Genomic DNA, 14844 nt, shown 5'->3' with positions numbered 1-14844 from the left:
GTGTTTGTACATCTGTAGTATGAGTGGGACGTAGGGAGTAAAAAGTAAGGATAGAAAAGGGAGACGTAAATAATGATTATAAAAAATGAAGAAAGTGTTTCTTGTGTTTGTACAGTCACCCTGCAGTCTCCTGTTGGATCACTGGTCAAAAAAATTAGGAATTCAGTTTCCACACACAAACAAGAACCCCTATAATGCTTCACCATCTTAAGTGTCTTCTCCCGGTCACACCCTGGAACATCCTCCACGATGTGCCTCGGTTGGACTAAAGAAAAAACGGAAGCTTGGTACAAAATGAACTAAATGGCACCGGTATCCCAACCGTTTTGTTTAAAATATAAATTGCAAAGGAGGCTGTGGAAAAGCAAGATAGAATAAAGCCCTAGATCAATCATTACATACTTCATTAATTGTATAAAAGTGCAAGATTAAAGTAGTTCAGGTTAAGCATTCTGTTCACTACAGGCCACACAAATGCTTAGCTTGGCCATCAATGGCCTCTTTTTGTCATTCAGTTACTCATATTAGTTTAAACCACAGAAAGAACAACAACTGAACGGAAAAACGTATGCAATCCACTTCAAAAACGGTTAGTTTTCTGTGACCAGCACGAAATATTAGCTCAGTATAATCCGCTATACAATATATACATAAAAATATTGTGTCTTAATCTTTGTTTTAACAACTTAGAATAAAGCTGTACTAAACTTTATTTCCCTAATGTGCCAACTCTTTGCTCTGTTCCGGCTGGCTGGCCTAGTAACACAGAGAAGTCCTTTTATAGCAATGGGACTTGAATTGATCCATAATTTTGACACTTCAGCCATAGGAACCGTTGAATCGCTTTATTCAGCCAGGCTGGGTGATCGCGTGGGACTGCTTAGGTGTCAGTCAAAGCTTCTTGGGTGACTCCACAAGAAGAACAGGCCATATTCCAAAAACAAACTGTTGAAACAAAAATAGGGAGAGGGGAAAGATTTCCTGGGATGTTATGTCTCTCGGAACAGAAACCAAACACTGTTAATCATCATTTCAATTGCATTTCTTGGGATGTAAGTAGAAATCAAAGATTGCACCCTAACAGGCATAACCAGTGAGCCCCGACGCAAGTTCAAAGCACAAGATATCCGAATGCTGCAGTGGATTAACGGACACAAAATATCGCTTGCTTACCTTCACCTTTGGCCTGTGTTTCAGGAAAAGTGTCCTTGTGTATAAACTGAGGAAAAGGAGAAAAGTGTGCTAAAAATGTCATGTATAAAACAGCATATAAAATAATAATGATGTACTAATCCCAGTTTTATTCCCCAACTAGAAAAGAATTGCTCCTGTGACTGCAGAGCTACCCATTCTGTCTAGATTTATGCAAAATAGGAGACATTAACTTCCAGGAAATCCCTCTGTGCTAGATCATGATTAGCAAACTAATCTACTCTATCACCTATGTGGGGAGAAAGAGAGAAACCCAGAGAAGTAAATTCTCTCTCCACTATGGGAAAGACTAAACAGGGACTAGAGCCTGTCATTTTGGAAGGATGGAATTAAACCAGTGTACCACAAAATATTGCAGCTGTTAAGGGGGAAGTGGGGAAGCAGCACAGCTTGATTCTGTATCTCATTTTTGTTGTTATATACCCTCTCCCCTCAGTAGATGTTTTCTTCTCACTTTGTTAAGCAGATCTAGGTGATGCCACTGTGTGCCTGAAAAAGTACTAGGAAAAGTACTGCAGGGAAAGCATGTAGTTCATTGGGGTCAGACAGACAAATCAGGCATCTGTACATTCCCCAAGGGCTAGAGGATGCAAACCCAAATTATTTTCTCTGTTCAGCATGCTGGAAAAACCTTCCCTATGGTATACAAACTGTCTGCATCAGCTTGCTGTCCATAAGGAATTTTCTTCAAAAGATTATCTCAAGCTGTTCAGAGCAGCAGACAACCTGTCAGCCAAAATGGAGCAGCTGTTTTTCACATACCATGACATATTTTACATATACGCATATATACACAGGTACATACACATCCATATATACATTTATATATGTACATATACACATATATGTATAGATAAAAAAGCTATCAGAATAGCTACTGAAAATGTACTTATTTTCCTTGCATTTTCTTTTTTACTAGCTATTTTAACATTTAACAAAAAAGGAATCCTACGTTAGATGTAGAAAAACTGATATGTAATCAAGTTTTCTCAACTATATAGAACATATCTAATGAACAGACATTCTCGTACGGTTAAGAGGTAAAACATTATTTCATTACATAATGAACAAACTACAGAAATTCTTCAGATTCCAGCTTAAATTCTGTTTTTGTTCCTGGTTCCACTAGATGGTGGTATAGAACAAAAGCTGAGACAAAAATCTGCTGGCTGCAGCCTTGCTAATTTAGGCTCTGATTTAAATCTCCTCCTAAAACTAATATCCTGCGCTTCTGGGAACAGCTCTGCTCCAACCACTTCAGCCATCACCCGTCTGCTCTATAGCAAGATGCTTCCTAGTTTTCAGGAGCGACAGTGCCTATGAGAAAGATTAGTTATGTTATGCTTCTAAAATTAAACATGTTTAAGGACTTCAGGACTGCTGCTCAAGAACAGAAAGGTATTAATAGCTTATTTTGAAATTAATATACTGTCAAATAGTTTTGCAGTTTAACTGCTACAGGGTTCCCATTTCTGAATTGCATTTTCCTGAAGAACCATGACTATTTAAAGATTAATGATTACATTTTGAAGAATTACTTTTACAGAGTTATTAAACCAGTTGCAAAGAGGAAAGAAAAAACTCCCACCAGCTTACTAAGAAGTAATTTACCTGCTTTTCTGGTCAACACAACATTTTGAAGTAAACTTGAACCTGGAAAAACTCCTAAGCCTGCTTTATGAACAGTTTAGAAAACGTTTCCTACCTTAGCAGGATATGAAGGTAAGAGCCCAGGCCTGTGAGAATATGCCACCATGCATGAAACTGTGTCACAGCTCCGACAACAGGAGGCATCTTCTCTCGTAGTGCTCTGTAAGAAAGGAACACCACACAATTGGTTGGGTTTTTTTCAAGCTAAGCAACCTCAAATCTCAGTGCTCAATTGTCAGATCACACATTAGTGTTTCCATATCTCAGGCACGTGCTTCACGAGTGAGGTTTCACGTAGTCAAGCTTCCAGCAGGTGAGGAAGAGCAGTTACACCTTAACCTGCCAGTATTGAAAGATATTAGCAAACTGGCTTTCTTACACATTTGAAGAATGCACACACTTCCTCAGACAGTTACTTCTGGACTCAAATTTCAGGTAATATATTTATGGCATCCCACAGTCCCAAATGAGTTCTACCATTCTGCTCTCCAAACCCCTTTCCCTGTTGCATTCTAAAACAGGGTGTTCAGTGAGGAAGCAATGAAAGCAGAAGATCTGAAATACTTGGCCAACACCCTTTGCATTTTGCACAGTTACGGGGTGTGAGCTACTTGGGAAGAGGTTCATGGATGGAGACAGAGAAAGCGAAGAACTACATTGCCCTGATTTCTCCGTCTCACCAGGCTTCTGCAGATAACACCTATTTTCGTTGATGGTGAAGCAAAGTTTCCATCTGCCTATCTTCCTTTTTGACTCTCATTTCACATTCAGTCAAAACAAAAAAGGGAAAACAATGATAGCACGTGTTAAGGATGAAAAATCTGCAGCTTCCGTAATACTTATTGACTGCTTGATGCTACAGTGTTCAGTCTCCCTGCTAAACGCTAATCCCTGAGCTACTGCTTAGTTTCCAGAGCTGCTCAGTCATAAATATGAACACAGAGCTTCGATTCAGTCAGCCCAGGAATGACACAGTGGCACACACAGACTGTCACACCAGCACAGCCTCTGAGCCTTTGGATGGCAAGAAATCTTAAAGCTCAAGTTCAAAAGTGCATGGAGCCAACCAGGAAAGCTGAGTGCTACAGACTTTATTTTTTTGAATAAGCTCCAAATTTAATGAAATAAGGGAAAACCAAAAACTGAACCAAAATACAATTTTAAACATTAAAACCAAAAAGAGCAGGTAGGTGGACGATTCACAAGTTAGATCTTTAGAGAATAAAAAATTACAAAGAACTGGAATATATTTTCTCCACAGGTTTGAGCTCTAATACCATCTGCAGAAATTCAGAGCTCTGCAGACACTGATTAAAGCCAGTAAACAAGTGTATTTATTTTTTCCAGCACTATAACCAAACAAGTATTACAGGAAATGTGATAGCATTTCTTTTCCCCTTTGCAAAATGAGGATGGAAAAAAGTGCTTCAGCAGCTGGTGTGATCTTTGAGTCTAGGAACAAGTTCAAAAGCCCCACGGACCTGCAGCAGCTCAGCAGGCTTAGTGAACTGGGGGTTATGATCTCAGCAGTGATGCGATGCAGCTGCAAAAATCAACCCTGATGCCAATATTTGCAAAGTCACTGTATACCCACCCACTTGTGTTGGCAAATAACTTTTCTACGCCATCTGTATCAAGTATTTCTAGGGAAGAGGCATCATGTTGTTATATTCAGTATACCTATATTTTTTTTAAAGTTTCAAGAAAACTCTGTTGGAGTTAACTTACAATTGGCCTAACCCAGTGCAAGGACTCCAGAGCCAAAAGGGACAGACTGAACACACTGGACTTCTTTACAACACCCTGTGATCTGACCCTAACAAAGCAACCCACTGGGGCAACTCTGTACACCTCCAATTCAGCGGCATAATGGTATATCAGATAGTCAAGAAGGGTTTTTCTGGATGCTGGCATCAACCTTTCCATCTCCTCCAGCTTGTGGCAGAACACAAGCATCACAGTTAAGCAAAAGAAAGGTGCAGTTGTCCAGTTCCAGAGGAACACACATTAAGAGAACAACCTGCTGGACTGGTGTTCTTTCTCGCACAGACGGGATGTCTGGCCATACGACGAGATGGTGGGTTCCTACAAGCTTTGTCTGGAAGCCTTTTTTATCCCATTTGGCAATACATTGAACAGAGAGGAAGTCTTTCCTGGCCTCCTCTACAAGTGCTAAGACAGAAGATTTCAGGCTAATAATGACAGCCGAGCAGGGTGTATTGGCTCAGTTACTGTTCTTTCTGAGATGCTCAAACAGCTGTTGTTTATTGGTGACAGATACATTGCAATAGATGTTTCTTTACCCTGCAGAACTACTGCTTTTGACATTTTCCTGGAAAATGGCAAGAGCAGAAACCAAAACAGCAGGATAAAAAACTCATTCAGATGAAATCAAGTGTGAACAGCAGGCTTTAGTAAGCCACAGATCCTCTAAATTACTTCAGTGACATTAATTTCTCTCAATTTAAATTGAAGTTAAAGAGATATATCAATTATTTTAAAAATTAAATCTCTTCATGGATAAAAAAGACATTAAAAAGTTGTTGAGTGCTGAATCTAGTCATGAGTAAACTGGATAAAACCCTTGTGAATGTTTTGTAGTCAGTGTACCATACATACCATGAGATGGAATTGAATATACACTATAAAAAAACCAAAGTTTTATGCTAAAAGACTATCAGGAGCTATCTGGACAAAGTGAAAGAACTCACCTCAATTTATCGCAGAAAATGTTGTCCACATTCCAGAGAAAAAATCCCATTAAAAATACAGTTAAAGATGTATAGCCTAGACCTCTAAGCCACGGGTATACCCTAGAGAGACAGAGAGAGAAAAAAAATAATGCAGAGCTAGTTCAAGATTCTTCATTTTTATGCAACATATAAAAATACTATTACATACCAATAAACCACTTTTATTATTTTTTTCCCCCAAAGGAAAAACATCAACTTCATATCTCATCTATTTAACTATCTTATTTGACCTCCTTCCCTCTCTCCACATTCCCTAAGACTAGTCTTTAAATGTTTTACTTCTATATTTCTAATTGTTCCCATGAATAGTTAGTTCTCTCTCTCTCCTAATGCAATAAGAAAGTGGGAAAACCGAAGCTGGCTAGAAGGTACTAATTCTTCAGTCCCACGTATAATCTTTCAGTTAAAAAATAGCCATGTTACAAATTAGGACTCTCCCAAAAGAAGAGGCTCTTTTCCAATACATGATATCCCCATAATAGGGGACTTGTTTAAATAAAGGTCTTTCAAAATGACTGCAGTCTTTTGTGAATGTAGACCACCATGACCAACAACTAACCAAATGAATAGTTTTACAAAACAGTAATTTCATGTTGTATCTTATTGTTGAGTGCTGTAGGGGATGGAAAAATGTCAATTTCCTGGGCTAGTGGGAGGTGTCCCTGCCCATGGCAGGGGGTTGGAACTGGATGATCTTTAAGGTCCCTTTCAGCCCAAACCATTCTGTGATTCTATGAATTTCACTTTGGTGAAGAAAAAAAAAAATTCTCTTTAGGATATGAGAAACACACTGAAGAATCAGATGCAATAAAGTGCATCATTAATAAATTTACCCTCACTATCTGCACTCAGGTTGGACCACAGAACTGTAAATTTCCTACATGGAAGCTGGTAGCATTTACTCCTTTCCCACTAACACAACAAGTCCAAAAGTGAACCTAATTCCAACCCTAAAAGGCTGCCATGAAATATTGTTCAAGCTATTTTTAAGCATTATGAAAGCACAGTTTAGATTCCGGGTTAAAACACATTCCTGAGCTGCTGCTTCTCCTCTGTGTTACACACAGCGCATGTTTCGCAGCCGTGAGCACTGGCAACCAAAATGTGGGAAACACGACAGGTAGAGCTTCCTCCACAGGGCAAGCTAGCCAGATACAAGTTGTACATGTTCACAACAAGTGCACTGCCAATGTAAACTGGCAAAATTATTATTTGTTTAGTCTGATAAATGCATGGAGCACTATGCGGCGTGTGGCAGAGACTACACTAATATTCCCGACTCAACGCTCTAGAGACATAAGCAAGCCCAGGACATGAAAGAGCATTAAATGGTATGTTAGACGTGCTGGTAATTAGATAATTATAGCTGGAATTGTTCAGGGAATAAATGGTGTTGTTTTGTGAAAGACTGCCAGAGAGGCCAGCATCACTTATTAACGGGGAACATGCTTTGTGAACAGAGAATAACATTTGCCAAGTTGTAATCTTGGGAAGAAAGCAGACCCAAGAAAGAGGTGAGAAGTCAGGGTGGAAACAGGCAGGAACAGCAAAAAACGATGAGGATAGGAGCAGGCAGCAGCCTGGAACAAATCATATGCTCTTATTTGAGATTTTTACTCTAAGCTCAGAGCAACTTCAAGACCAGCACTAAGAAATGAGAGTGATAGGAAGCTAATATATGTATATTAAGGAAGTAAGAAACAAAATAAGTAGAAATTATGGTTGATACGTAAGTTGAAACAGGCTCAGACAAGTGCTAGCGCTATCAATGGAAAGACAGGAACATGTTTCAGAAATGTAGAGGAAGTAAATCCAAAAGTGTAGAATAGAATCATAGAATCCCAGAATGGTTTGGGTTGGAAGGGACCTTAGAGATCATCCAGTTCCAAACCCCTGCCATGGGCAGGGACACCTCCCACCAGAGGTGGGGGATACTTGGGGATGACTTTTAGAGAAAAGAAAGGGTACCTTTAGGTAGGCACAGCTTCTTTAGCAGAACTCATTTAAAATTAGTAGTAGTTTGGGTAAAATACAGATGTAGTTTAAACCTACTTCTCTCTCCATCCCAACTCTCTAACTGGTTTGCATAATATAAGCAGCAGGGGAAGCAAGTCTTTGCAGGATGCTGTTGCAATGAAGTGATCTAGCTAATTAAGAAAATACACTTCAAAATTTAAGTGTAAAAGTAGGTGGAACTTCAGAGACAGGCTTTGCTGGAGGAAAACAATGATCCTGTGGGAGGGAAGATGGTGGTGTTATCGATAGCTACAGGAGACAACGAAACGCTTCAGCAATAATGAGAATGAACGAGGGTGTGGAATTTGCAGAACTGGAAAGAGAGCAGGCCCAAGGGTCTGCTGACACAAACAGAAAGAAATTTAAATTCAGTGATTAGAACTGTGCTAAATCCTTGCATAAAAATGAAAATTAAAATTACCTGAACTTGATTCAACTTAGTTTCCCTTGGAAATGAAGGTTATATCACTTAAGATCTGTAGGTTAGGATTAAAATTTCCATGTTCATGGGTTTGAAAAGTGCCTTTAAACTGATGATTGTTTCTAAAGCTGCAAGCAACGTGCTATCAACTGAGTTCTTCTTGCTTAAGAAAAGCCCATGAACATTTACACCTGGTGTCAGGGGAGTTCTTGGGGAAAGTCAAACCAAATCAACTGAAATTGCAATTGGAAAGTGATTCAATGAATCCACCTTAGATTCACACCTTTTGTTAAATTATTCAAAAGTTATATAAAAAGCACATTTAGAATGAAGACAGCAGAGAGAAATCAGTAATTTCAGGGGCAATCCCCAAACACACAAGAACACCAACTAACTATTCACAGGGGAGAGACAGAAATGGGCAACCAACTGAGCCCCTGAGAGCTAAAGGGATGTGTTTTACTCCAAAACTGATCCAATTCTTTTTTTTTTTTTCACTTTTACCCACCAAGTCTGTGCTCTGATGATTCTAATGCATCTCAATGTCTCCTCACATTTCAAATACTCTTTTTGGTTGACTTTGATGACCTTTAAGGTCCTTTCCAACCCAAACCATTCTATGACTCTATGGTTCTGTGAAATAGTTTTTATTTCAGAGTCCATAATGTATACCTAACTTTACCCGGTCAAAACTGTAATGAAAACTATAATTTCATTTTCTGTGTTACTATCTTTTACACTTGAATTTTAGATACTTGAGTAGGAAAGAGGAAAGGAAAATATTAACTGATGTTTCCACTCTGCAGCCTTACTCTCACCTCTCTCCAAGTACCATCATTAGAGTTTGGAGGCTGGCAATAGATTTACATGTTACCCATCAATATGAAGACAGAAACTCCATTTGCCTTGACATCCCAGGCTAACAGCTGAAGCCACTAGCAGAACACCTGGCAGCAAACACTAATCCTAAGTGCGGAGATTTCAGTTTTGTTTAATGTTATCAGAGTGGCTTAAAAAAAAGTCAAGGAGACAAGCCATTCCCTTTCAACCAAGCAGAGCACAAGAGCTAGTGTTATGTATCGAATTAAAGAAATTTTGCCATCACAAATTTGTCATGTTAAGCCCACCAAAAAAAGATGTGAATTCTGTTATATCTTAGAAAGTTGAACTAAATGGTTACTTACCATAATACTATATAAACAGATCGTAGAACTATAATGGAAACTAGTGTTCCATACATGATCTGGAAATAAAAACAGAGATAAAATTCATCAGTCGGATTTGAGAGACTTTATAAAAACACTACAGGAGTAAAAATTTTGGAAGCCTCTGTTGATTTTTGTTTTAGTCTTGGGAAAATAGCATCCCCTCTAACTTCCTCTCCAGAAAGTCTTCCATAAAAATTTCAAATAAAAGTATGATTATAAACCATGCCCCTTTTGCAACTGCAGGAAGTCAGTTGTGCAATTTCTTTTTGAATTAGAAAGCAAACACTAGATGGCACTCAGTAAGCATCCTGAAATCAATGTCTATCATCTCCTCTTTCATCCGTGCATTTTATCCCAGGATTGCATAGGTACCAGCTAAGACTGGTTTTGAAAGCTACACTTCCTTCACTGATATTTGATTAATATTTTTTCCTGAAAACAAACACCTGAACAGACTATGCACTATGCACCTCAGTGAGCACCAGTATGGAAGAAACTTTCCAGGAAGCATTTAAAACCAACCCTTACAGATTGTTGGGATTGAATCTCATTATACAGTGGGAAGAGGCTGCAAGCTCCAGAAAGATCCATGAGCAAAATCTGTCTCACTGTAGGCCTGAGGAATTTAAATGTAATCGCCTGACTTATATAAAAAGTCAAAGTCATCACTTCTTTTCTGCCTCATGTTCTTTAAATCACTCTCTCCTTTTTTTATTCACAAGCTTAGGATCCACATAACACCATCTCCGAGACGTACAGACTAAAGAAGAGAAGAAATGTGGTCAGTCATGCCTGAAAAGTGATGCAGAATCCATTGCAACGGGGAGGATATTCAGACACTGGTGACATTACAGTACCATCCATGCTTTTTATTCTGAACACTGTTTGCCTCCTGCCAAAAGTCAGTTTGTTCCAAGCAGTTGTGCCTTGCTCTTTGTCCCTCTCCAGTGGCCCCTAAGCCCGTCGCTATTTTTCGCTTCATTGTTCACTGACTTTCCTCTCTCATTTTGCTTTTAGTTAACTTCTGTCTAGCGCTGACTTGTTTTACATGAAACAGAAAAATGATAAACCTTTGCTGCCTATTTTTAAGAGCTGTTAAACCTCACAGAGGTACGCCTACAAACCAGTGTCCTTATCATGTCCTACTGACCTCCTCGTACCTTTCCTTCTTTTAGACTACATTGTCTTCAGGCAAGGACTAACTCTTATTCGGCTGTAACTGGGGCATTCAGCTATTACTATCCTGCAACTAATTACTACCCTATGCACGTGTCTAGTCATCTGACATAAAACAGATTGCTGCGATAACGCAAAGTGAAACCTACCTTTCAAAAATCCATAAAGGCACATTTTCAAACTCCTTTTAGCTTTAAGGATGAAATTAGTAGCACACGCCATATCATCAGCGCATATATCCAGAACAAGACAGACAACAGAGCCCTTATGTTTGACAACAGGTAAAAAAATAACCTCCAATATTGACTATGCAAAGCCATTCAGCACAGCAGCTCTTTATTTGCATTCAGAGCAAGATCAAATAACTTCTGTAACTAAACCGCTACTACTGCTCTGCAAAGCTAAACAAAGCAAAACTATTTGAAAGGCTAATTGGTTCTGGCTTGTACTTTATACAAAAATGTTCGTTAATTCCAGTCTCCTTGCTGGGGCACAGCACATAAATCAGGGGGAAAAACCCCCAAAAAACGCATTAGACACAGCCTGAGTATCAAGTGTTCATCCACCCCAAGCTACAGGTAGAAGGGAGACTGCTCAGGTGTGCTAGGTGCTGCATGCTGGTATGATTCTTTGACATTTTTGCCTAATAAGACTCCACCATATGACAAATACAGACTAAATTCAAAAGTTAAATGCCATTTTATTTTATCAGCCTCATTTAAATGCCATTTTATTTCATCAGCCTCATTTAAAACAGCCTGTTTCGTTTTCCTAATAAAATCCAGTAATTTATTCTAAGAGAGGGATGGCACAGAGGAAGAAAGTCATAGAAAGGCTCCTCTGGAACCCAAATCACAGTTTGACGCCCTTTCCTTGCTGATCTCCTCCTTCCTACAATTTCCATTGGTAAAATGCTCTTCTGCAGCAGAGACACAGGAAAAACCTACCCACAAAGAGAAATTTTTATCATAATCCTTAGGGGTATGACCACCTTCATGCTTTTATCCGATTTTTTTCTTGGATTCTTTGTACAAGGAGTTAAAAAGTGTCAGACTATGCCTAGAGAAACATGGCTTACAGGCAACACAAAGCCCAGGAAAACACAGGCTTAAAATCCTATTTTTTTCAGAAGCTGCTAAAAGCAGGAAAGAGCAAAAGATAAGAAAAGCTTTCTTTGTAGAGCCTCTGGCTTGGTATCTCCTAGTGAGCTGCTTAATGGCTTGCAGAAGAGGACAGTCTTAATGGAGGGAGGAAGGAAAAAAAAAACCACGAACCTTTAAGTGAGTGAAGAAAAATATGCCCACAGCTGACACTTCAATTTCTTGCCTTTTCCGTTCCCCCACACAAACAGGTTGTTAGCAGTAAAACACATCCGTGTCTAAAAGCCTGTGAAAGACTGGAACAACAAACTGTTCTGCTCTGGATGCTCCAGTCCTCCTCTTCACGCTGAAGGCAAGCATCGAGGTGTTGCTGTGCTATGCAGAGACTGTAGCTGCCCATCTTGCTACAGCTGTTTCTTACTAGAGGGCTATAAACCGAGCTACACAACTTAGTTTATACTTCAGGGAGCAGTGCTTACTTCTACTCCTTTACCACCCATGGATTTACTATTTTCATTGTGCCAAAAAATTTTAAATATTATCTGTCCACCCAACAAAGGATCCAGTATAAAAAAAAAATTTACCTTATTCAAGCGGACTGAATTTTTTCAATTCCTTTAGCTCCCTTTGTTGTTCTTCTTTCACTAACGCATCACTTAGGTGACAGACGAAAACCCAAGCGAGTTTTGTGCTAATTTGTCTCACAGTGCCTTTAAACTGTAAGCCAAAGAACACCCTTGCACTACAAGCAAAACAAAAGGAATCAGCAGAATCTCCTCATCTTTTGTTACGACTAGACAGTTCCCTCTTTGCTGTTCAAGATGCAAATGAAGCTGCAGGTATTGCAGCTTTGAAGCCCATATCTTCGCAATGGGGAAAAACCCGAAGTCTTATTAATACACAGTGGGTTACCTGATAAGAAGGCCAAATATGAAGAACATCCTTCTCATTCACAAATGGGAAGTAACTTCAGGGCTCAGTGTTTGGCAGCATTTTTGATGGGGAGGCAGGTAAGCAAATCATATAGATTCACTTCTTTGGAGGGAAGGCTGGTACTCCACACTGGGTGGGGGGAGACACATACAAAACTGGTTCTTCATCAACCCTTCCAGTACAGAAAGCAGCGACAGCCTGTTATTTCCACTCATCTGTATCCTCTGCTCCTGGCCTTCTGCCCATCTTTGGTTAATAAAGTCAATTTATCAGCCTCAAATATTAGTGTACACATTGGGAACTGCACTGAGGGATTTTTGGGTTCTTGGCAACCACTGCTTATCTATTAATATACCAACCAGCTATCAAAAGACAGTTAGCCTAAGTACTTCAAGTTGGAAACTGTATTTGTAATTTACAACTAAGAAAACAGACTTCTACATGTTCTTAGATTTCTGGAAAAGGAATCTGAGCAGAGATAAAAAGGAAGGACCACCCCCACGCCGACATGGAAACACTGAGTAACAGCACTGACAGCTGCCTTGACAGCTCCTGAATGAACTAATTCAGATTTGCTTGGTTTGGTCGTGTTCAGATGCACGTATGTGATGGCAAAGTGACACACACGTCACTGCTGCTGCATGGCACAGAGCAGCAGCTCTCCAGAACTTCTGGGCCACTGTCTGCAGCAGTAAACTGAGCTTCCCCTTCAATGACTTGTAGAGCTGAGCCTTTGCAGAGTCTGAACATCCTTCCACGTTCCCTAAGCTATTCTGCAGGTAGAAATATGAGCCAGAATGAAAGCTGTACTTGCTTTCTGGAAGACATCCCCAAGCAAGCTGTGTAACAGAATAAAATGTCACTCACATTAGTTACACATGATCTCCAGCAGGACAATGCCCAAGCAGAAAAAGCCATGTGGTCAGGACATGCCCTGAAAAGGTCATATTTAACAGACTGCTTCGCAACCTGAGCATGTAGAAAGAAAGAACACGTTCCACTAAAAGGCCCAATACATTAAGCCACAAGCTACAATTAACTGTTGCCTTAGCAGCAGGAGAGCCTCTGGAGAGATGTAGGACATCAAGCGGGTCTACACAGACCCAAAATGGGGAGTCATAGAACCATAGAATGGTCAGGGTTGGAAAGGACTTTAAAGATTATCGAGTTCCAACCCCCCCGCCATGGTCAGGGTCACTTTCCACTAGACCAGGTTGCTCAAAGCCTCATCCAGCCTGGCCTTGAAAGTCCTGGCTGGAGTCCTGTAAGTTTGAAGAGGTTGTGCCCTGACATAACATATTCTTTATGCACTTTCAGTCGCAAGTGCTTCTACATACACATTTCATTGTGATTTTACTTCCTTATTTGCACTTCTGTATTTAAAACACCAGTGGAGAACAATTTTCTTAATTTTTTCATTGAGGTGAATGAAACACCTTTTTCTCCCATGCTCACTCCTCCCTCTTACCCAAAGTCACCTTAATTTGAAAATCCAATACTTGTATTTTCCTGCTATTACTGTTGCAGAAAATTGTCTGGTCATACTATTATGCTGTGACCAACGAACACATCTAGGCACTCGCTCCCTCTCTCCTTTGGTGATCTCTGTGCAGTTTAGAACAAGAACAGTTGGAATTTGTCCATCAGTGCATGCTCTTCCATTTTGAATCATCTGTCATCCTAGTCCTCAAGGTCTCCTAGTTATCTCTTCATCTCCTCTGCACTCAGTGATGCCTCTGAACTTTGTATCATCACAAGTATCATCAGTACACGGCTCTGGTTTTCCTGATACAGGCTGTTAAATGGTCCCACTACTGATCCTAAGAAAGTCCAGACTAAGAATGCCTTTCATCATCTCCTTTTGTCATTTTCCACTAGTTACTCCCTTGCCCTCTCTGCCATTCTCATATTGATCTACTTCTCCAGCTTGCTTAGTTTCTCACAGGACACCATAAAACCACTTGTGCAATGTCTAAAATCACTTTTCCTAATGTAGAAGAAACAGCTATTTAATCTAATTTTCTAGTTAACTTTTAATTATTTGTTTGCTCAAAATTTGTTTCAAACTCTTGGAGCAGATGCCTATGCAAATAAAACAGGTTTTTAGATCTATTTATTATTCACATAACTTGGCCCACTAGCTTAATGAGGTTTTTGATTGCCACAAGTGTATAGCCAGCATATGGCATGAAGCAAGTAAACAAATCAGGATGGAAAACAATGCTTTGCAGGTAACAGCTTTCTAGGCCATATCATATTAGAAAGAATCACAGAATGGTTTGGGTTGGAAAGGACCTTAAAGATCACTGAGTTCCACCCCCCCTGCCATGGGCAGGGACACCTCCCACTAGACCAGGTTGCTCAAAGCCTCATCC

General features: G+C 39.8%; 1 protein-coding gene across 1 annotated transcript in view; it reads right to left on the bottom strand.

Moving 5' to 3' along the window:
- Positions 1–278: 278 nt before the first annotated feature.
- The window catches only part of ACER3 (alkaline ceramidase 3), a gene marked incomplete at its 5' end in the record, with an annotated part of 34023 nt that continues 19457 nt past the window's right edge, over positions 279–14844 (bottom strand). The window contains 5 exons of the mRNA XM_010072517.1: positions 279–945; positions 1174–1219; positions 2918–3022; positions 5574–5675; positions 9237–9295. Coding sequence (XP_010070819.1) covers positions 892–945; positions 1174–1219; positions 2918–3022; positions 5574–5675; positions 9237–9295 — 366 coding nt within the window. The remainder of the gene's footprint in view (positions 946–1173; positions 1220–2917; positions 3023–5573; positions 5676–9236; positions 9296–14844) is intronic.

The sequence above is a fragment of the Pterocles gutturalis genome, unplaced genomic scaffold (assembly GCF_000699245.1).
Source record: "Pterocles gutturalis isolate BGI_N339 unplaced genomic scaffold, ASM69924v1 scaffold13397, whole genome shotgun sequence".
In the NCBI taxonomy this organism is placed as follows: Eukaryota; Metazoa; Chordata; class Aves; order Pterocliformes; family Pteroclidae; genus Pterocles; species Pterocles gutturalis.
Note: the sequence above shows the minus strand (reverse complement) of the source record. Positions and strands in the feature narration are given on the sequence as shown.